At 35.2% G+C, this 23,069-nt stretch overlaps 1 protein-coding gene across 3 annotated transcripts in view; it reads right to left on the reverse strand.

Annotated features, from left to right (window-relative positions):
- Positions 1-4,817: 4,817 nt before the first annotated feature.
- Positions 4,818-23,069, reverse strand: part of SLC30A9 (solute carrier family 30 member 9) — a 76,386-nt gene continuing 58,134 nt past the window's right edge. For 2 of the 3 annotated variants that reach the window (XM_057546762.1, XM_007178758.2), the window contains 4 exons: positions 21,065-21,230; positions 15,685-15,814; positions 13,715-13,828; positions 4,818-6,278 (listed from right to left, as the gene is read on the reverse strand). In XM_057546762.1, coding sequence (XP_057402745.1) covers positions 6,234-6,278; positions 13,715-13,828; positions 15,685-15,814; positions 21,065-21,230 — 455 coding nt within the window. In that variant the 3' untranslated portion in view covers positions 4,818-6,233. The remainder of the gene's footprint in view (positions 6,279-13,714; positions 13,829-15,684; positions 15,815-21,064; positions 21,231-23,069) is intronic. The other variant, XM_007178759.2, reaches the window with a different exon arrangement.

The following is a 23,069-nucleotide window of genomic DNA, read 5'->3' on the forward strand; positions in this document are numbered from 1 at the left end:
AGGCGGCTCCACTAAGCAAGATGCCATGTAGGACTTTCATAGCTAAGGACAAGTCAGTGCCTGGCTTTAAAGCTTCAAAGGAGGGACTTCCCTGGTGGTCCAGCGGGTAAGACTCCACGCTCCCAATGCAGGGGGCCCGGGTTCATGCCGCAACAAAGATCCCGCATGCCGCAGCTGAGACCCAGCACAGCCAAAATAATTTTTTTTTTTTTTTAAGCTTCAAAGGACAGACTGACTCTTTTGTTAGAGGCTAATGCAGCTGATGACTTTAAGTTGAAGCCAACGCCCACTTACCATTCCAAAAGTCCTAGGGTCCTTAAAAGTTAGGCTCAATCTGCTCTCCTTATGCTCTATAAACGGAAGAACAAAGCCCTAGATGACAGCATATCTGTTTACAAGATTTACTGAATATTTTAAACCAACTGTTGAGACCCACGGCTCGAAAAAAAGGTTCCTTGCAAAATATTACTGCTTACTGACAATGCACCTAGTCACCCAAGAACTCTGATGGAGATGTACCACAAGACTAATGTTTTCATGCCGCTAATACAATATCCATTCTGCAGTCCATGAATCAAGGAGTAATTTCAATTTTCAAATCTTCTTATTTAAGAAATACATTTCGTAAAGCCACAGTGATTCCTCTGATGCATCTGGGTACAGTCAATTGAAAATCTTCTGGAAAGGATTCACCATTCTAGATACCATTAAGAACATTAGTGGTTTGGACTTCCCTGGTGGTGCATTGGTTAAGAATCCACCTGCCAATGCAGGGGACACGGGTTTGAGCCCCGGCCCAGGAAGGGCCTGGGAAGATCCCACATGCCGCGGAGCAACAAAGCCCATGTGCCACAAGTACTGAGCCTGCGTGCTGCAACTACTGAAGCCCGCACGCACCTAGAGCCCGTGCTCTGCAACAAGAGAAGCCACTACAATGAGAAGCCCGCGCACCGCAACGAAGAGTAGCCCCCGCTCGCCGCAACTAGAGAAAGCCCGCGTGTGGCAACAAAGACCCAACGCAGCCAAAAATAAAGAAAAAAAAAAGAACATTAGTGGCTCACGGGAAGAAGACAAATTATCAATATTAACAGCACTTTGGAAGAAGCTGATTCCAACCCTCGTAGATGACTTTGAGGGATTCAAGACTTCAGTGGAGGAAGTCACTGCGGGTGTGGTGGAAACAGCAAGAAAACTGGAATTCAAAGTGGAGCCTAAAGATGTGACTGAATTGCTGCAGTCTCATGGTAAAACTTTTTAACAGATGAGAAGTTGCTTATGAATGAGCAGAGAAAGTGGTTTCTCGAGATGGAATTGACTCCTGGTGAAGATGCTGTGAAGATTATTGAAATGACAACAAAGGATTGAAAATACTATGTAAACTTAGTTGATAAGGCAGGGCCGGGTTTGAGAGGATTGACCCCAATTTTGAAAGTTCTGCTGTGGGTAAAATGCTATCAAACGGCACTGCACGCTACAGAGAAACCATTCACGAAAGGAAGTCACATGATGCGGTAAACTTCATTATCCTAAGAAATTGCCACAGCGACCTCAGCCTTCAACAGCCACCAACGTGGAGACAAGACGCTCCACCAGCAAAAAGCCCCTCAAAAGGCCCAGATGATGGTTAGCATTTTTTAGCAATAAAGTACTTTTAAATTAAGGTATGTACGTTGTGCCTTTAGGCATAATGCTATTACACACTTAACAGACTACATACAGTACTGTGTAAACATAACTTTTATATGCACTGGAAAACCAAAAAATTTGTGTGACTTGCTTTGTTTTGATATTTGCTTTATTGCAGTGGTCTGGGACAGAGCCTGCAGTATTTGTGAGGAATGCTTGTACATATAAAATGGTACCTGGCATAAACACTTCAAATTATCCTGTTGATAGCTATTATATACAATTTTTGTTTTTGTTTTTGTTTTTACTTTTAAGTCTATTTTAAAACCTCTACAAGCCCTTAAAGACATAGACACAATTCTGTATTTTGCTACACAAATTCTAAACTACAGTGCTTCTATTTTCAATACATTTTGATTTGGGGGTGGGAAATATGCCCTCTCAAAATACCAAATTACTTTGAGTAATTACTTTGGTTTAGTTTCTTGTGAAAAAGAAAACACAGTTGCAATTCCTACAGGATTAGTATAGAATTCAACCTGGATCCCACTGCAGGCTGGCTCTAGGTTCTACATTTTGGTGTTTTTAATTTTTGTATTTTTTCCCCTAAATACACTATATAGACACAATCTCAAAAGAAATAATTCAACTAACATGTTTAAATAATCTTATTTTGTCAAAATGTAATCATATACTGTGTCACTAAAGGATATAATTTTTTGAATTTGCACTTTACCAACTACATGACATCCTAATGGTATATTTATAATAGTTCTCTCAAAAACAAATATTGTATATTAACACATATATGTGGAACCTAGAAAAATGGTACAGATGAACCGGTTTGCAGGGCAGAAGTTGAGACACAGATGTAGAGAACAAACGTATGCACACCAAGGGGGGAAAACCGCGGTGGGGTGGGGGTGGTGGTGTGCTGAATTGGGCGATTGGGATTGACATGTATACACTGATGTGTATAAAATGGATGACTAATAAGAACTTGCTGTATAAAAAAACAAACAAACAAAAAAACAACTAATACTAAAGTTTCTTTGGGTTATTTGTATGGAAATATGTTAATATAAATGTTTCAGAAAAAAATAATAATAGTTCTCTCTATACTGAAAATGGATCATAAAACAATTAAGAGTTTTTATATCTTGGTTTTGTAAAATGAGGACACCCACAAACTAACAAGCATACTCAAGGAATAATAAATTCTGTTCAAAAACAAAGGCATGATTTTTAAAGGTTAGCACATGAGGTAAAGAAGTATTTAACAAACATTTATCACCGGGGAAAATCCCAAACTAAGAAGTGAACTGCTCTTATTTACATACAGCATTTATTAAGGAAAAATGCACCCTGATGGACCAGGAAAATCTTAACCTGCCACAGAAATCAGACAGATGAAATACAATGTAATAGAAACAAAAATTTTCTCTTTTCCATGAAACCAACTCTAGGGATGCTAGTAAACTTAAATGCAAATATAAAGGCTGCCAGACCAATCTTCTATATAAATGCCTTCCAAACTTCCATTTCAGAGACCAGGATGAGGGATTTAGGGGGGACAATCTTTGAATCAACATTTTATCTTCAATTCTTTGCTTCACTGACTTCTGACAGTTTGGCAAATTGGGGGTCATCACATTTAAAAGAAATGCCAGAGCATGACAAATGCAATCTAAGAAAAATAGTATAAATTCCAAATGCCTGTACAATTTTCTGTAGTTCCTAGCATTCTACCTCAAAGTTATCAGATTTAAAACTTAAGCCGTTTCCTTTAGATGGTATAATTTTAGCAAAAACCATTATCCAAAGTACAGGATAATTAAGGTAACACTAAAATCATATACCCAAAATTCAAGTCTAATGCCCTTTTGTTGTTCTGGGTTATTTGGTGTGGAGGAGGATGTATGCAGATATTAACTTTGTTTCTGAAAAAAACCTGAAAGTTTTCCAATCTGATTCTATCTTACAGTTTCCTCAGTATATGTTCAGGAATCTCCCTCTTTGGAACTGACTACTACTTACTGGCCACCAACACGGTCCACTTAAAAACAGATCTCCACCCCTCATCCCCCATCTGCCATGGTCTAAAAATATGTGCCAGCTTCCACAGTCTGGGGCCTGTTACTTACAGCCAGAGCTGAAAACAAATATACTTCACCTTTGCTGGTTTCCAGATTTCAGCTGAATACAAACAGGAGTCATGGACTCGACTGACCTCTTCTCTGTCCAACATTACTTTTGCAATTATTCTACTACAGAAGCTATTTTCCTTAAAAACATTAAGATTTATATGCTTAAATATTCAAACACTAAGCATAAGGGTAAGACAAAGTAAGAAGTATTAATTTGGAAAAAAACAAAAATAAGAAACCTGCACAACTAGATATTATCTTATTTTTAAATAAAGGGGACCAAATTCCCTGGTTTCAAAATTCAAATTTGACTCTAGTTTAAAAGGAAGGAAAAAAAAAAAAAAAAGGGACCAGTGATGTCATACATTAAATTCCTAGATAGGCTGTACTTCTTTATGTCAAATTTCACTTGAACAAACTTTAAGGTATCAGTGCAGAACAGAACTGCAGTGAAAGGACAGAAACATAAACCTTCAATTATTATTTAAGAATAGGTATGACTTCAATCAAAATAAGGTTAGAAAACCCAAAGAAATATCAGGAGTTGACCTCTTTCAGGGAGTCCTTTAAAAAAATCTACCATTTGGAATAATAACTACTGCACATCAGCTTTTGCGTTTTTTTTTAAATGAGTTAATATTCTTGTCTAACTATGTGAAAATTTTTACAGTAATTTCACTAGGAGGAAATTGGACATAATTTGGTACCTTCCCACCTGGCACACTGACATGAAATAAACAAAATGGCAGGTGGGAAAGGGGAAGGAGGAAGACACAGAAAGTATAGAGTTAATTATAACGGGTAAGAAAGTTTTTTAAAAAGTAGGAGTGAAGAATTTGAAACCATAAGAACAAATTGTGTGCGTGTATATACATATATATGTATAAAACATTTTCGTATCTTAAACAATAAAACTGGAATGTTATTTCACTTAAAATGTACAGCACACAAGATGTTTTGTAATGGTAAAAAGTGTACACCCATGTAAATTTTCACACTTTTCCAGTAGATGACAGTTCTGAATCAAAAAACTACTATTACAAACCCTTTAATCAAATGTTTATTTTTTGTTTCCAGCATTATAACTTGCTATAATTTATAAACTTCAACCTAAGTAAGTTTTTAGACACTGACCTAGGGCCTGAAGCACTCACTTATCCAGCAGAGATTATTCAGGCAGCTACCGCTCTTGCATGGACAATGCTCACTGGTACCCGAACAATTTCAAGTGCATATGAATTCTTCTGATGAATGGAGACACAGCTGCAGTTTTGCACTAAATTTTCAATTACTGAATTGCATATTTTTTCATCTTGATACCTTACGATCATTAGAAAGCTACTTAGCACATGTTATAATCATACATTATGCTAAATGCCCATTTGTAACTCTAAGAAACTCATGTTACACACTACTGTCTATGATATTATACAAAAGTCATGGCCACAAGTTTCCGCATAAGAGGTTTACTTCTCTATCTCTCAAAGCGAGAACTATCCCACAGTTCAGATTTACACAAGTTAAGTAGTGCCTATTTTAAAATAAATAAAAAATAAAATGCTGTCCTGTCTGTGAAATTATAAATATTTCTAGTCCACTTTACATAATGTTAAAATGCTTATAAATGCATTATCTCCTAGTAAATACACATTATGGGACTGAAGGCAGTTAAAAAACAAAAACAAAAAAACCAGTCATCACACTGGCCCATGGAAATATCTAGGGCTATTTTATATTTCCTACCACTAGGAAAATTAAACTAAATAAGGAAAAAAAAGCAAAGAAGAGAAAAGAAATTTTACAAAATGGCAAGTAGCATGACCTAAAAGAGTGTACTGAAATCTCTTCCTTCAATTCAGTAATGAAGTCCTTTCTGGAATGAACATTTATGGATAACTAGGTTAGGAAAGCGTTCCTCTTAGTGCTCAGGGCAAAAAACACAAAGTACGTTAAAATAATTTCTACATTCTATAAGGAAAGACAGACTTTGAAATGGAGTGACTGTTTTAAAGACCGCAAACCAAGATTTAGCCAGAATGTTCAAGATTGACAGGTTTTGATGGAGTGAAATCTTCACTGGCAACAAAGTTAAAAATCATAATCTTACAGATGCTGCTTATTTTTTTACCAATGTGAAGAAAGGAAACATGATTGCAAGGTACAATACACACTGACAGGCTAAAATGAGAAATTATGAACAATTTAAGTAACCAAAATGTTTCCTGCTGAAACATAAAAACATGATTTCCAAATTGATTCAACTTGTAATATGTCTCTTAGAAGTGAGATGTTGTCTTAGTTCTGTGGACTGTTGAATTGCTCTTTACATAAATATTTCCTCCATCTTAAAAAAAAAAACCCAAAATGGCTTCTGAATGGCATTGACTCCTTCAGTGTGGGAAAGTAGTCTTGGCAAACTTGTTTCCAAGGATCCCTCCAAGGTGATTCATTCCATCAAGTCTATAATATCTCCAGATCTACATGTCGAACTTCAGGATTTCGTTTCTGGAAGGAAAAAAATCACCGCTACATTATTAATAGCAAAAGACAATTTTCTGTTTCCTTTTATTCCTTTTGATCACTAAAGCCAATGAAAACATTTGGTCAAACTATTTCATTGTAGCATACTAGCAAGAGAAGTATTTACAGAGGGAAAAACATAAGATCAATAGATGAATAGACCAATTATACACTATAAAATATATAGTAAGTAGTCCAGCCTCCCTGAGTTTTGTCCATATGTTCATTAATACAATAATGGATTAAGAATCTAGTATGTGCCAAGCACTGCAAAGCACTGGAAATATGCTCATTTGTGGTGAAAAACACTGCAAAGCAATAATAATCGAAAGACTAAACTGATATTAACTTATATGTTCTAGTAACAATCCATATAGTCTTGATCTAAGCACTGTGCTAGAAAGTAGAGCTATGATTATTAAATAAGACTCTGCTCCTTACCCTGAGGGACTCAGTTTAGCCAGAGAGAAAAGTGTATGAATAGCCTCTACGAGCAAAAGCATTATAGCTAAGAGGGACTTCCCTGATGGTCCAGTAGTTAAGACTCCACGCTCCCACTGCAGGGGGCGTGGGTTCGATCCCTGGTCAGGGAGCTAGATCCCACATGCATGCCGCAACTAAGAGTTTGCATGCCACAACTAAGGAACCCATGAGCTGCAACTAAGGAGGCTGCCTGCTGCAACTAAGACCTGGCACAGCCAAAAAAAAAAAGCATTATAGCTAATAATAATAACCAGTTAACATATATTGAGTGGTTACTCTTGTGTCAAGTACTATGCTAATAATAAGTAAGGGGCTTCACGGAAAGTGTGTGTTTAAAATCCTCATAATAACCCAATTATTTCCATTTTACATATGCGGAAAATGAAGGTTAAAGAAATTAACTAACCTGTCCAAAGTCACACAGCTAGTAAGTGATGGAGCCAGGATAGATTCTAGGCCTGACTCCAGACCCCAAGGCTCCTAACTATTTTAATGTGCTAAATAATAATTCTGGAAACAAAAACATGAGATCTATTACTTTTGCTCATGAGATCCAGAAAGAATTCACGGAGAATATAGTATCTAAACAAGGTTTGAATATGGTGAATTTTCCAGATGGATGATGAAAAGGGACTAGACAAAAGAAATAGCATGAGCGAAGTCAAGAGAGCCTGGAAAGTATGCACTAGCAGTATGGTATAGTTAGCACAGAAGCTGCAAAAAGCAATGAGGTTGGAAAGACAGGCAGAAGCCAGATTGTGAAAAATCTTAAGGAATTTCAGTAACAACGAAAAACATATTTTTAAAAAAATACTTATTTATTTATTTGGCTGCTCCAGGTCTTAGTTGCAGCACGTGGGATCTTTGTTGCCACATGTGGGATCTTTAGTTGCAGCATGTGGGATCTAGTTCCCTGACCAGGGATCGAACCTGGGCCCCCTGCATTGGGAGCGCAGAGTCTTAGCCAATGGACCACCAGGGAAGTCCCCAAAAATATCTTTATTATATGCCTACACTGTACCAAGCACTGAAGTATACAACAATAAACAGGAAATAAACAGCACTTGCCTTGAATGAACTTATCTCTAGTGAGGAAATACAGGTAAGTAAGCAGGCGATTATAATAGTCTGCTACTACAGAGCAAGTAAAGATTTGAGGGGATTTTTCCCCCTATGGATACATAAAGGAAGGACATCTAACACAATGTGGGGGGGGAATTAAAAGTTTAATAAAGTTAACATAATGATATTGTAAGACTGTAGGACAGAAGAGACTTATAAAATAACTAATCTGTACCTACCTAAGAGGAAATAATGTTTAAGTCAGGAGGAGCAATGTAAGACTCTTACGTAGAAATACGGCAGTAAATATAAAAGAAAATACTAAAAGTATTAAACATGGTTATCTCTAAAATGTAGAACTAACGATTGAGGAAGGCAAGGCAGGTGACACTTCTGTATAAGCTTTTCAGTTCTGTCTGATTTTGTAAACTGTGTGTATTATTTGATAAAAACCGTACAAATAAATCAACAAGGGGAAAAAAGCTCTTCTAAGTGATTCTAATAATCAGTCAGGATTAATAACTCCTAGCTTAAAAAATAATATTCCAGGAACATTTGCATATTATTCATATTAAACGAATTTAATTATAAAGACAAAAACCTGGTATAATACTGGAGTGTAGCTCCAGCTAGAGCACTCATTCTGTTCAGCGTGCACTGGGATTTTTCTTACAACTAGTGCTGTTCAGCTGTACCTAGGGGTGCTTTCCTCTTGGGTCCTAAGGTAAGAGTGACCAGGGACCCCACAAGGGGGTGGCGGATGATACTTTTGTTCTCAATGTTTTCTTTATCTTAAACTATTCCTCTGTCTAGAATTTCTTAAATTCAATATGGAATAAAAAAGACTTCCTCAAACAGAAATGAAATTGAATTTTTTTGTCCCATTCCAATCAACCCTTACTCATCCCAATACGACTTGAAAAATTTTAGCTGTTCACGGAAAGTTTAAAATTATTCAATCTAAAAAGCACTATACAACAAATGTGTAATAAAAATCTGATCTTAAGAAAAAGAAACTAAAAAGTTAATTTACTCTGCCTTTTAAAATCAAGTTTTCAGAGAGAAAATTAACCAAATTCCTAAAATGTATGTGCCCATTACAAAGCAGACACACACAATGTGTTTGCTGAATGAATGAGAAAAGAAATAGGATTAATATCCTTAAAATTTAATGTTTAGTGCGTAACAAGATATCATGTGCATAGTAGAAATTAATATATTCATATATTCATGAATATATAATTGTTAAATAGAACTGAAAATCAATAATTGGTGTCCAACTTATAATTTTCATTCATTTTTTCACCAAATACTTATTGGTCTATTATGTCCCAGGCACTGTTCAATGTGAATTGGAATATTTTACACATCACAGATTTTTTTCCAACACTCATATTATGCAGAGATTAAAAACCAAATTACATAATTTATTTTACAATGCTGTAGACTCAAGTAAAGAAAATACTACAGGAGGATGTAATCAGAGATGCAAAAGACATAGTAAAGGGCAGAGCATTTAACTGGAATTTATTAGAAATTTGCTATGGCATCTTCCCACTGAATTAATTTCTGATAGAATTATTTCCCCCCAAACAAAAAAACTTCATGGAGATATAGGACAAGGGTCTATCTACTGATTGAATATAGAGGTAGAACAACAACAACAAAAATCTACGTTAACAATTCAAACAATTTCAAAATAAGAACAATATGTATCTCACATTATAATATGGGACTTTATAAATTAGCCTCTATTATTTTTAACATCTTAACATAGCACTATGTAAGCTACAGACTTCAAGCCAAAAATATCGCCTGTTCTAATACTTAGATCAATGGTATTTACTCAAAGAGATGGCTATAATGCTGCAGAATTTTATCACTGAGTGTGACCTTCCAAAGTAATTCAATAATTATTAAAATTTAAACTTGGAAGGCAACTATGCTTAGATACTAAAAAGGAGCGAAAATACCAATGTACAAAGTTTTTGTTTTCAAAAGAAAATCATCTCATTTTCATGCATTTTCTTGGTCTGGTATCTTAACTATGAAGAACTTTCTTTTCACTTGAGATTAGTTATACCTTATTACCACCTTAGGGATGTTTCCACCTGAAAGTGTAGGCAAAATGTGGCTTCTTGGTTTGAAAGACATATAATTCAAAAACATGAGATAATTCAGTCTATCAATGATTTAATAGCTTCTAATTAAAGCACAAAATTAGCTTAAAATAATAAGCATATCTGATTGTGATAAGAGTAAATACAATTAAGAATGGCCAACTTGTTAATTATTCTTAAATCGGCTTCTGACATTGTTTCTATTAAAGAGTAAAGCCAAAATAGTTAGTTTTAAAAGTCCATTATTTTCCTTGCCAGGGAAATAAAAAACAGATAGAATGGAAATGCAACATTTATTCATTCTCCAATCACCCTGCAAAAAAATAATCATCTCACATTTTATTCAGAACAATGGTATTCAAAGCGTGGTTCAAGGATTACTGGGTTACCGAGACATTTTCAGGGGGGACTCCGAGGTCAAAACTATTTTCATAATTACAGTAAGATGTTTTTTGCCTCTTTTACGATGCTGACATTTCCTCCGATGGCATGGATAAAACTGCTGGCACCTCCACACAACTCAAGGCAACTTGCACCAAACCATACTGGTAGTCATTGTGTTCCTTTATTGCCACCCGGTTTTTTTTGTTTTTTTTTTAAAAGCCAGTTTCACTTTAAAATGTCCTTCATGAAGTAGTAAAAAGTACTGATTTATTAAACCTCAACCCTTGAATACACTTTAAAAAAATATTCGGTGACAAAATGGGAAGTTGTGCTTCACGCTGAAGTCTGATGCTGTCACAAGGAAAAGTACCCCTGTGATTGCTTGAATGAGCTCAATCAGACGGTTTTTATCTGAACACCCTTTTTACTTGAAAGAATAACTAACAAACTATGGTTATTCAAATTTGGGTATTTGGCAGGCATCTTCTTAAGAAATAAACAAAATGAGTCTACTACTTCAAGGAAAACAACAATATTTGTTGCTAATAATAAAATGCAAGCTTTCAAGTCAAAATTAGAATGTTGAAAAACTCATATCCACCACCATGAGCCTGACAGCTTCCCAATACTTAGAAATGTATCAACATTTGCACGATGTGCATAAATTCAGTGAGCCAGTATTTTCCAAATGACCAATTCATAATGTTAAAGAATCAAGCATGGGTTAAAAAGATTCAATCAGACAATAAAGATGTTAAAAAAAAAAAGATGCAATCAGAGTATAAAGACAGACCAACAGATTTTAATATAATAGTGTATAGGAGAGTGCTAATCACACTCAGAGAGAGGTCTGGCCTTTGCTCTTGGCTATTGGGAGGTAATCTCTAGGTCCTTGGAATATTCTGCCTGATAATTAGGTCTTTGTTTATCTTTGTCCACACAGTATCTGCTCTACCTCCAGAAGCCGGTGGAAACTAAAGGTGTCGGCTCTTCCTGAGAGGGGCTGGAGATGAAAAGTCATCCACTCACGCAGTCAACTACAGAGCCCCAAGAACATTTCTGGACACCAAGGCTCGGTTGAGCTTCTGTGGTTAGCAATACTCCATGCAAACTGTCACACACCACTGTCAGGAAAATAACACCGTCCATGACTCCACAGGGAGAGGACAAGTGAAACTCCAGGTTTGGAACTCTGCCCTATGCACCTCTTCCTTTGGCTAGTTTTAATCTGTATCCTTTCATTGTAATAAACCATTCAGTGAGTTCTGAGTCCTCCTAGTGAATTATCAAACCTGAGGGTGGTCTTAGGAACCACCTGAACTTTGCAACTGGTGTTAGAAATGAAGGTGGTCTTCTGGACTGTGCCCCCTAACTTCACAAACAGTATATGAAAAGTTCATCGATATGGTTTCAGATTTCACATCACAACTATGCTTTAAGAGGTTACCGGTTGTCAGGTTTTGGTATAATATTAAAAGAGAATATCAGGGCTTCCCTGGTGGCGCAGTGGTTGAGAATCTGCCTGCCAATGCAGGGAACACGGGTTCGAGCCCTGGTCTGGGAAGATCCCACGTGCCGCGGAGCAATTAGGCCTGTGAGCCACAACTACTGAGCCTGCGCGTCTGGAGCCTGTGCTCCGCAACAAGAGAGGCCGTGATAGTGAGAGGCCCGCGCACCGCGATGAAGAGTGGCCCCCACTTGCCGCAACTAGAGAAAGCCCTTGCACAGAAACGAAGACCCAACACAGCCAAAACTAACTAACTAACTAAATAAATAAATAAATAAAAATTAAAAAAAAAAAGAGAATATCAAAATTATCTGGAAAGACTAAAAGAATACTTAAAAAGGCTCCTCCTTTTTCTTCATATTCTTCAACCAAAATAACGTATGGTAATAGACTGAATGCAGAAGCACAAATGGGAATCTAGCTGTCTTAGATTTTTGTAAAAATGTAAAACAATACCACTCTTCTATTTATTTCATTTTGGAAACTATAGTTATTTTCCTTCAAACTGTTATTTATATTAACATGAAATACATTTATTATGTTTTCTAAATGAATAAATATTTTTAAATTTCTCAATTTTAATTAATAATTTGGTAAATATAAATAAATATAACTAAAAAAAACCTCTTTGAGTCCTCAATAATTTTTAAGAATCCTAATATCAAAATATTTGAGAATTGTTCATCTAGAAATTCTGAAAATCATGCCTAATAAGCTCATGAACTATAATATTAACGTTAACAAAATCATCTTTTTTGAACTGCTTCTATTAATCTGATCACATATCTAGATTCTAAAAGGTAGTAAAATAGTGATAGAAATGTTTCCCTTCAATTTTTGTCTTTGTTTCTCTTCAATTTTTAACAAAACTAAACAAAAATCAACATCAGCTAAAGAAAATACATTGCCTTCAACAAGTTATAAACGTTGAAGATCATTTACAAGTTTTCTTCATTGCAAACAATTAGAATTCAAATGTCAATAAATGACAATTTGAGAGCACTGAGACTTTTTTAAAGGCAGTCTGGTTAGGTAATATTTCAGTAAAAAACCAACAGGTTGTAATGATCTCCAACTGAACAGAAACAAACAAAATATAAAATAATGTCAGACGGGCTAAAGCAGTATGCATGTATATGCTTAAGGTCACACTCTTTTTTAACTTTAGAACAGAGTTTAAAGTTTCCCTTTTACTTTTCTCTAGAAATGTTAGAAACGTTTCTTATTTAAAGACAAACAAACAAGAAAAAAACCGTTGATTATTTTAGAAACTAAGCAAGCAGTATAGAATAGAGGTTAAAAGTATGGAATTTGAGGGCTTCCCTGGTGGCACAGTGGTTGAGAATCTGCCTGCCAATGCAGAGGACACGGGTTCAAGCCCTGGTCTGGGAAGATCCCACATGCCGCGGAGCAACTAGGCCCGTGAGCCACAACTACTGAGCCTGCGCGTCTGGAGCCTGTGCTCCACAACAAGAGAGGCCGCGATAGTGAGAGGCCCACGCATCGCGACGAAGAGTGGCCCCCGCTTGCCACAACTAGAGAAAGCCCTCGCACAGAAACTAAGACCCAACACAGCCAAAAATAAATAATAAATAAATAACAATAAATTTAAAAAAAATTAGAAAAAAAGGTATGGAATTTGAAATTGAACAGCACAGGTTCAAATCCCAAGTCCTATACTACCTTGAGTATATTATCCAACTTCTCTAACCCAATCATTTTCTCGCCCATTACTACTGATACATCATGGGGTTACTGAGAAAATAAAAGTATACAAGTGATGTAATTAGCACAGTGCCTGACATAGATAAGTACTCAAAAAGTAGCTGACACTGTATTATATTATTATTATGAATATATCTTACTTTCAGTTCCTTCTCAAGTCTATCTACTTCAGCTCCTAAAGTATCAATAATATTTTCTCCATGTTTAAGCATAAAGGTCTCTAGTTCTTCAGGAGTCTTCACTTCTTGAATTTCCTATAAAGAAAATGACAGCAGAAAAACAAAACAGATTCTTAAAAAAGTCATAGTGGTACATTGATAATTTCTTTTAAAAATTATAACCAACACCGTTAAGTTTAATGAAAAATGAAAACCTTTCAAGCCATAGGCAATGGACCACATATTTCAAAAAAACCCTCAATTTGAGAAAAAATTGAGTACAACGATCTACAGAGGTAGCACTGCAAAATCAGTGGGAAAAGAACAGACTAATCAATAAATAGTGCTGGGGAAATTATTTTTTTATAGGAAAAAAATACTAAATCCCTGCCTCAGACCATTAAACAAGTAATTCTAAGTGGATTGAAAACCTAAGGGTAAAAAACAAACCTTAAAATTTTTAGAAGAAAAACAATATTTTTATGATAATGGGCTACAGAAGGGTTTCTCAAGAAAGATAATAAAAAGCATAGAGAAAAAGATTACAAATTTGATATAAAATTAAAAACTACGTTAAGTCTTCTGTACAACAACAAAGTGGAATGATAAATTATAAACTAGAAGGTTATCTGCATATACACAACTGAGGAAGGATTAGTATCCAGCATATTAAAAATAAAACATTTACAAATCTGTCAGAATAACAGAAATTAAACGAACAAAGAAGCAAGTACAGGAAATCCCAATGGTCAATAAATTTCTATGTTTATTAACCTCACTGCTACCAGGGAAATATAAATTAAATCAACAGGATACTATTTCATATCTATCATAATGATAAAAATTTCAAAACTCTGTCAATACAATCTAGCGAAAATGTGAAGCAATAGAAACTTTGATACATTGATGGTGGAAGTTAAATTGACTCACTTTGGAGAACAATTTGCCAATATCTAAGGAAGTTGAAGATATGTTCATCCAATGGCCCACCTCTATTTTAAATCTAGCTATGTAATGCCCTAAAGAAATTCTTGCACATGCAAACAAGGAAACATGTATAAGAATGTCACTGTGGCACTGTTTCCAATAGTTTAATACTTGAAACAATATAATTGTCTGTGAAGTAGGGACTGGATAAGCAAACCGCAGCATATTAGTAAGATGGACTATTAAATAGCAAGTAGATTAACTAGAGGTATATATATTAACACAGAGGAGGAATCTCAAAAACATGCTGTTTAGCAAATTATAGAGGAAACCATATGATATAATACAATTTATACCAATTTTTAAACATCTAAAATGTTACATATTACGCTAAGAAAAATATGTTGAAAAGTATAAAAAACTGAATGGAAATGACAGGTACTAAATTCAAGATAATTGTGAGTTCTGGGAATGGAGAAAAGAGAATGGGATCTATAAGGAAAAACAAGGGCTGTAATATTTTTGTAATTATTTCTTTCTTTTTTTAAGATCTTAAGCAAGTACAGTACAGTAAAATGTTAATATTCGACAAAGGCAAGTGGTAGCCTCTGCTCTGTTCATTATATTATCCTGTATAAATTTTCTTTTAAAGTACTCAATAAAAAAAAGCATGGATTCTGGAGTCACAGAGATCTGAATTCACATCTGATTCCATATGATAGCTCTGCAATTTTAGGCAAGTTACTTAATCTTTCTGTGTCTGAATTGGCCTATATATAAAAATGAAAATATTATTTCTTTACCTCACAGGTTGTTGACAGTAAATAAAGTAACATATATAAAACGCCTGGCACACAACAAGCACTTTAATAATAAGTTACCTCTTCTACTGTCTCCTCTGAACCAGCTGAAACCTGAAGTGACTTTAAGACGTATAAAAGAAAAAGTTTTATTTTATTTACTTAGGAAGTAATTTTTATAACCCTTGGCTATATAAGAAGAAATCAATAAATACTTTAACTTACTTGTAGCATTTGGTCAAAATCTTGTTTTTCCAAATATGATCTCGTAACAACTCGTCCATCAAAATCTACTTCTGCCTTAAATCTTACTTTCCCTAATCCTAGATCTGTGGCTTTAACGTCATGAATTGCCCTGCAACCAATAACAATACATACAAATTTATATACACAGACATACATTTTAATGGCAAAAAGTCTAGAATTCTTGTTTTTTGCTACCAGTGATGAAAAATGGACTAAGATGGCTTTCAGAGTGTTCGCCATTAAGCACCACCTATCATTTTCCAAACAAATGTTCATTTAGGTCTTTTTGCATAATGCCATACGAAGGTGTAAACAATAAATACTATTTTATGGTAATTTGTATATATATGAACTACATAGTTTGTGGATTAAAAAATCAACTCTAAATTGCTTTTCTACAATGTTGTCATTTTATCTTATAATCCTTTTTTCCTTTTTTCAATAGCTTCTTTAAAAGTCTTCATACAACTCTGTGAAGTATTCCATTAGCATGAGGTTAATAATAACTACCTAATGGGACTGATGTGGGGAATAATGAACCAACATATATAAAATGTTTAATATGCTACCAATTACACAGCAGGCATTTAATCAATGACATTCATGAAGTAGATTAAGATGGCATCTTTACTTTACAGATAAAACAGTCCCAGAGGGGCAAAAGTGACCTGCCTAAGGTAACTCATCTAGGCAACAGGAGAGCCAGGACTCACCCCCAGATCTTTAGATACCCAAACCTAGTGGTCTTTCCATTATACCATTCTGCCTTCCAGAAAAGGAAGCAGATGCTCAAGCATAATTGCTTTTCAATACCTCCTGCCCTAATCCTCAGGAATCAATTTTCTCCAGAAAACTACTGAGAAATTCCTTTCTTTCTAGAGTAACCATTATAGTATCTTTTCTTTAGAGGATACCTAAGAAAATTAAAAACACTCTGAATTCTGAGGACATAGAGATATCCTACCAGGAAAACAAGCCTAAGTGAGACTCCAAGTACTCTTTAACACATCTGACTCTAATTTCTGAGAGATCTTAAGCAAGTTACTAAATACTGAGTCTAAAATTCTTTATCTATATGAATAAAGAAGTATGGATGAAAATAAGAATTAATGATTTTATATTTATAAAGTTATGTATGCCCAGATTGAAATAGAACTTGTTCAGATTGGTAAGAGGTTATATAATTTACTCATTTAAAAAAAAGCATATCTAACTCAGTCTTAACAAAAGATTTAAAATACTCATTACTTGACTAATACTTAATTATCAGTTAATAAAAATGTTCTGATATACTTCTTCCTTATGTTCTTACACATAACTAACTGCAGACAGAAAACTGTGATAGGCAGCTTCTATCATGGTTCCCAATGATCCCCCCCCCAACCCCCTTCTGTGTTCAGGCCCTTGTGCAACCCTCTCTCCTTCAACTGCGGGCTAGACTTAGCGATTTGCTCCTAACCAACAGAACATGGCAAAATGATGAGCTGTCATTTCCAAGATTAGATGACGAAACTGTGACTTTTATCGTGTTCACACTCAATATCTATTGTCTTCTCAATATGCATACTTTGATTAAGCAAGCTACCATGTTGGACAGTCCCACATGGCAAGGAACTAAATCCTGTTGATAATTACATGAGAAAGCTTAGAAGCTGATCCTTCCCCAGGAGATGACTATAGTCCCAGCCAACACCTTGACTGCAGTCTATGAGAAACCCTCAGGTAGAGACCTAGGTAAACCGTGCCCAGATTCCTGACCCACAGAGGCTGTGAGGTAATAAATGTTGTTTTAAATCACGAAGTTTTGGGGTAATTTGTCACAGAGCAATATAGATAACTAATATACTGATTTAAAAACTGTATGAACTTTCTGGAATACTAACATTAATTTTTTCCAACAATTTAATCTACAGACCGTCACTATGCCAGAAAATTTCAAATTTGCCACAGCAAGTCTTTCCATTTACAGTTCTTTTTTTAGACTTTAATTATAAACAATATATGCAAAATTATAAACACACATATACCTAGCAAATGGGTACCAAAACACATGAAGCAAAAACTGACAGAAATGAAAGGAGAAATAGGCAATTCAACAATAACAGCAGGAGACTTCAACATCCTACTTTCAATAATGGATAGAACAACTAGGCAAGAAGATCAACAAGAACTAGAAAACGTGAGCACTATAAAATCTAACAGGGCTTCCCTGGTGGCGCAGTGGTTGAGAGTCTGCCTGCTAATGCAGGGGACACGGGTTCGAGCCCTGGTCTGGGAGGATCCCACATGCCACGGAGCGGCTGGGCCCGTGAGCCACAACTACTGAGCCTGCGCGTCTGGAGCCTGTGCCCCGCAACGGGAGGGGCCGCGATAGTGAGAGGCCCGCGCACCGCGATGAAGAGCGGTCCCTGCACCACGATGAAGAGTGGCCCCCACTTGCCGTAACTAGAGAAAGCCCTCGCACGAACCGAAGACCCAACACAGCCAAAAATAAAGAAATAAATAAATAAAGTAGCTATAAAATTAAAAAAAAAAAAAAAAAGAAAGAAATAGTAATTTAAAAAAAAAAAAAAAAAATCTAACAGGGCTTCCCTGGTGGCGCAGTGGTTGAGAATCTGCCTGCTAATGCAGGGGACACGGGTTCGAGCCCTGGTCTGGGAAGATCCCACATGCCACGGAGCAGCTGGGTCCGTGAGCCACAATTGCTGAGCCTGCGCGTCTGGAGCCTGTGCCCCGCAACGGGAGGGGCCGCGATAGAGAAAGGCCCGCGCACCGCGATGAAGAGCGGTCCCTGCACCGCGATGAAGAGTGGCCCCCGCTTGCCGCAACTGGAGAAAGCCCTCGCACGAACCGAAGACCCAATACAGACAAAAATAATAAATAAATAAATAAAGAAAGAAAGAAAGAAAGAAAGAAAATCCTAAAAAAAAAAAAAAAAAAAATCTAACAGACACAATGCTCCATACAACAGAATATACATTATTCTCAAGTACACATGGAACATTATCCAAGATAGATCATATGCTACGCCATAAAACAAACCTCAGTAAGTTTAAAATGACAGAAATAATTTAAAGAATGTTCGGCAACCACAATGGAATGAAATAAGAAGTAACAAAGACATTTGAGAAACTCACAAATATGTGGAAATTAAACAACACACCCCTAATTAACCAATGGCCAAAGAAGAAATCTAAAGTGAAATTAAAAAATATTTTGAAGTGAATGAAAATGAAGACACAACATACTAAAATTTACAGGATGCAGTGAAAGCAGGGCTTAGAAGGATATTTATAAATGTAAAAGCCTGTATTAAAAAAGAAGATGGATATCAAATAAAAAACTTAACCTACCATCTTAAGACACTGGAAAAAGAGCAAACTAAACCTAAAGCAAGCAGAAGGAAGGAAATAATACAGATTAGAGCAGGAACTCATGAAACAGAGAAGAGAAAAACAAAGAAAATCAATTAAACCAAAAGCTAGTTCTCTGAAAAGACCAAGAAAATTGACAAATCTTTAGCTGGACTGACCAAAAGAAAAAAGAACACTCAAATTACCACAATCAGAAATGAAAGAGGAGACATTACTACCAAACCTAAAGGAATAAAAAGGATTACAAAGGAATACTAGGAACAGCTGTACACCAACAAATTGGATAACTTAGAAGTAATGGACAAATTTCTAGAAAGACACAAACTACTGAAACTGACAAAAGAAGAAATAGATAATCTGAATAAACTAATAACAAGAGATAGAATGAGTAATCAAAAAACTAACCATGCACAAAAGCCCATGCCCAGATGGCATCACTGCTGAATTCTACCAAACATTTAAAGAAGAAATAATAACAATTCTTTATAAACTCTTCTAAAAAAACAGAAGAGGAGGAAACATTTCCCAATTCATTCTATAAGGTCAGTATTACCTTGATAACAAAATCAGACAAAGACATCACAAGGGAAGAATATTAATATGGAGTATCTCACATTAAGTTACTAAGCCTAATACTGATTCTAAGAATGCTCAACTTCTAATCTTGATCCGGTAGGTAACTACTTCTTAAGAGTAAACAGATAGAGCTTAGAATATAAATCTACTACTCACATACTCATTTGTTCTACTGACGAAGATATAGAGGTCATTCTTTTTTTTTTTTAATTAATTAATTTATTTATTTATTTTTGGCTGTGTTGGGTCTTCCTTGCTGCACACAGACTTTCTCTAGTTGTGGTGAGTGGGGGCTACTCTTTGTTGCAGTGTGCGTGCTTCCCATTGTGGTGGCTTCTCTTGTTGCAGAGCACGGGCTCTAGGCACATGGGCTTCAGTAGTTGTGGCACGTGGGCTCAGTAGTTGTGGCTCACGGGCTTAGCTGCTCCGCGGCATGTGGGATCTTCCTGGACCAGGGCTCAAACCCGTGTCCCCTGCATTGGCAGGCGGATTCTTAACCACTGTGCCACCAAGGAAGTCCTAGGGTCATTCTTAAAAGATTTAACTTAAAGATTTTAATTAGGAAAAATACATTCTTATTTTAAAGTTTAATATATGCGTATGTAGGTAAGTAGTAGAAAATCAGGAATTTTTTTTTTTTTTGGATGTGGACCATTTTTAATTTCTTTATTGAATTTGTTACAATACTGCTCTGTTTTATGTTTTGGTTTTTTGGCTGCGAGGCATGTGGGATCTTAGCTCCCCAACCAGGGTGAAGTCTTAACCACTGGACTGCCAGGGAAGTCCCCAAAAGCAGGATTTTAAAGGACTGTTCCTTCCCCTTCATTCTGAAACTACGCTGCTGCTGAAGTTCACTAAAAAGTCCTATTAGAACTCTGCATCTCTTCTGATTACCTCCTAAGTCTTCAATTCTTTATTTTTATATCATTTAAAGACAAAGATTATATGGAAAAAACATTTAATATAATCTAAAACAAGAAGTCCATTTTCAAAAAAGTATAAATTACATTCAATTTGGTAATCATATCCCCATGAATAAAAATCTTAAGTTTAATATATTCAATTTGTAATTATAATACAAATATAAGGCAAATATAAATATGAAGGTTTCATATAAGTGGTTCCACATTAAGGAGGCAAATACTTGGCAAACTTCTGTTCCCATCACATCATCTAACTGTTTCTTATTCTAAAAATTGAAGATATACAGAATTTAAAAGGAAACTTAGGGAGTTTCTTACATGCTTTCACTTGCTTTCTTGTAAGGTTGCAATACTGCAAAGTAATAAGATTAAAAAGTTCTAAAGGCTAGGAATTCAAAACCTCTTCTGGAAGTATTTACAAAACAAGCATTTCTATTTCTTAATACGTTTTTGTAAACCTTAACAGCATCACTGGAATAAGCTGACCTTACTGATGGGTCGTTCTCCAGGAGTTCAGTAAGCCGCTGTACTTGTTCTGGCTGGATGGATCGCCCTAAGAGTGCTTCTGTGTTAGTGTAGATGAGGAATGCTGAGACCACACCTAATAAGGTGCCCACACCCAAAGAACCTAGGCTGTCATACAGTGGATTGCCTAAATAAAAGCACAAAAGAAGTCAGTAAATTAACATTTTCTATTATTTCAATGAGCTTTAGTGAGCAAAGAACCGGAATTAGTAAATCAAGGGACTGGAAATTCATTTCCAATTCTTTAATGACTTTCTCCTAATAGTTTTACTATTCTATGCAGTTTAATTACTTATGATCTGTTTCTTGCACCTGGTCACATGGGTGAGGGTTCAGAGCATTTTCAAATTAGAGACATACTAATAATACAATAAAGAGTCCACTTCTTTTTGATATATCAGTAGCACTTTTCCTATCCCAAGTTGACAAAATAATTGTAAAATCAAAAGCTAAAAGAAATAACCATTTTTGTGTCTTATTCTTACGAAGATTCTGTGAAAGAACTAAGCCATACGAAAAATTATATGAGGCACTCTTATCTCATTCAACCAAGAATGATACATAGCTAGCACCATTCTAGATTTAAAAAAAAAAAAAAAAAAAAGGAAGTTAGTTCCTTGCCTCTGATGGCTGCCTCAGAGCAGTGGTTCTCGAAGTGCAGTCCTTTGACCAGCAGCATCAGCATCACTCAAGAACACGGCAGTAATGCAAATTCTCGGGCCTCGCTCAAGACCCTCTACATCAGAAATCTGGGGTTGGGGGTGGGGTGGGTGTGGGTCTAGCATTCTGTGACTTCCCAATCCTGCCAGATGATTCTGATTCTAAAGTTTGCCTTAGGTTATTAGGGCTTTATTCTCTTCCAGAACCAATGAGAAGAGTTGATTTATTATCTATGAATGCATAGGTTAAGATTTATATAACAGACATAAATATTATATTTTAAATCTTTATATATAATAAATTTTACACACAAGGCTTTTATAATGAAAACTTTTTATTCCAAAGATCAAATGTCAATATTAAATTTAACTCTCTTAATGCTTGATAAAATATACATTTGTTTTACTAAAAAAAATCTCAATTTACATTAGTTTTATTAACATTTAGTCAAAATATAACACTAAAAACTGAATGACTTATTTTGTATTACTAAAGTGTAAAAATATATCCACTTGTAAAACATAATCCACTAGGAAGTTTGTAATTATAGAGTTCAAAATAAAATATTGCTCTTTAGAAATCCAAATTTAATTAATTATTTTTATTTTAAAATATACGTCTATTAATCCTACAGAAATCACAGAATTATTGGCTGGAAAATATTTTATTTATTTCTTGGCATGTTATTTAATTTAAATGACAATTTAAATAATTAAATAAAAATTAATGTGAAACTTTCTTGAAACAAAACTTTTTATAAGTTTGATTTGACTGGTTTATAATACTATGTAAAAAAAAATAATCTATTAAAAGTCAACTTACCTATCAAGTCACACTTTCCTTAAGCCTAAAATTTTGCTAAGTAATAATTTAGGTCTAAAAAAATGTCTAAAATGGTAAGGTCAACCAGAAAAACGATCAAAACAATTAGAAATATTTTGGATCACAGTGAACATCAGAGAATGCTGGTTTAGTCTTAAAATATACATTCAAAATGAGAAAGACCTATTCATATTTCAGGCTATTTTAAGAAATACTGCAGAACTGTGGAAGTTCATCACCTAAAATTATTTAAAATACGCTAGGACAAACAGGTAAGAATGGTAGTACCATTTCAAGAGAATTCCAACCTCAGAAACTGAGTCTTTTCATACTAAATGGTTTCTTTGTTTTAGAAAATAAAAATAAAATGGTTTTTGTCTTCTTATCCGCCTGTGCTGTATTGGCCTTCAAAACATTTATCTAGCTACCAAAATGAGGATGGAAGCAACTAAAGAATCAAGGAAACAGGAAAGCAACAGCAGTT

Source organism: Balaenoptera acutorostrata, chromosome 5, assembly GCF_949987535.1.
Source record: "Balaenoptera acutorostrata chromosome 5, mBalAcu1.1, whole genome shotgun sequence".
NCBI lineage: Eukaryota > Metazoa > Chordata > Mammalia > Artiodactyla > Balaenopteridae > Balaenoptera > Balaenoptera acutorostrata.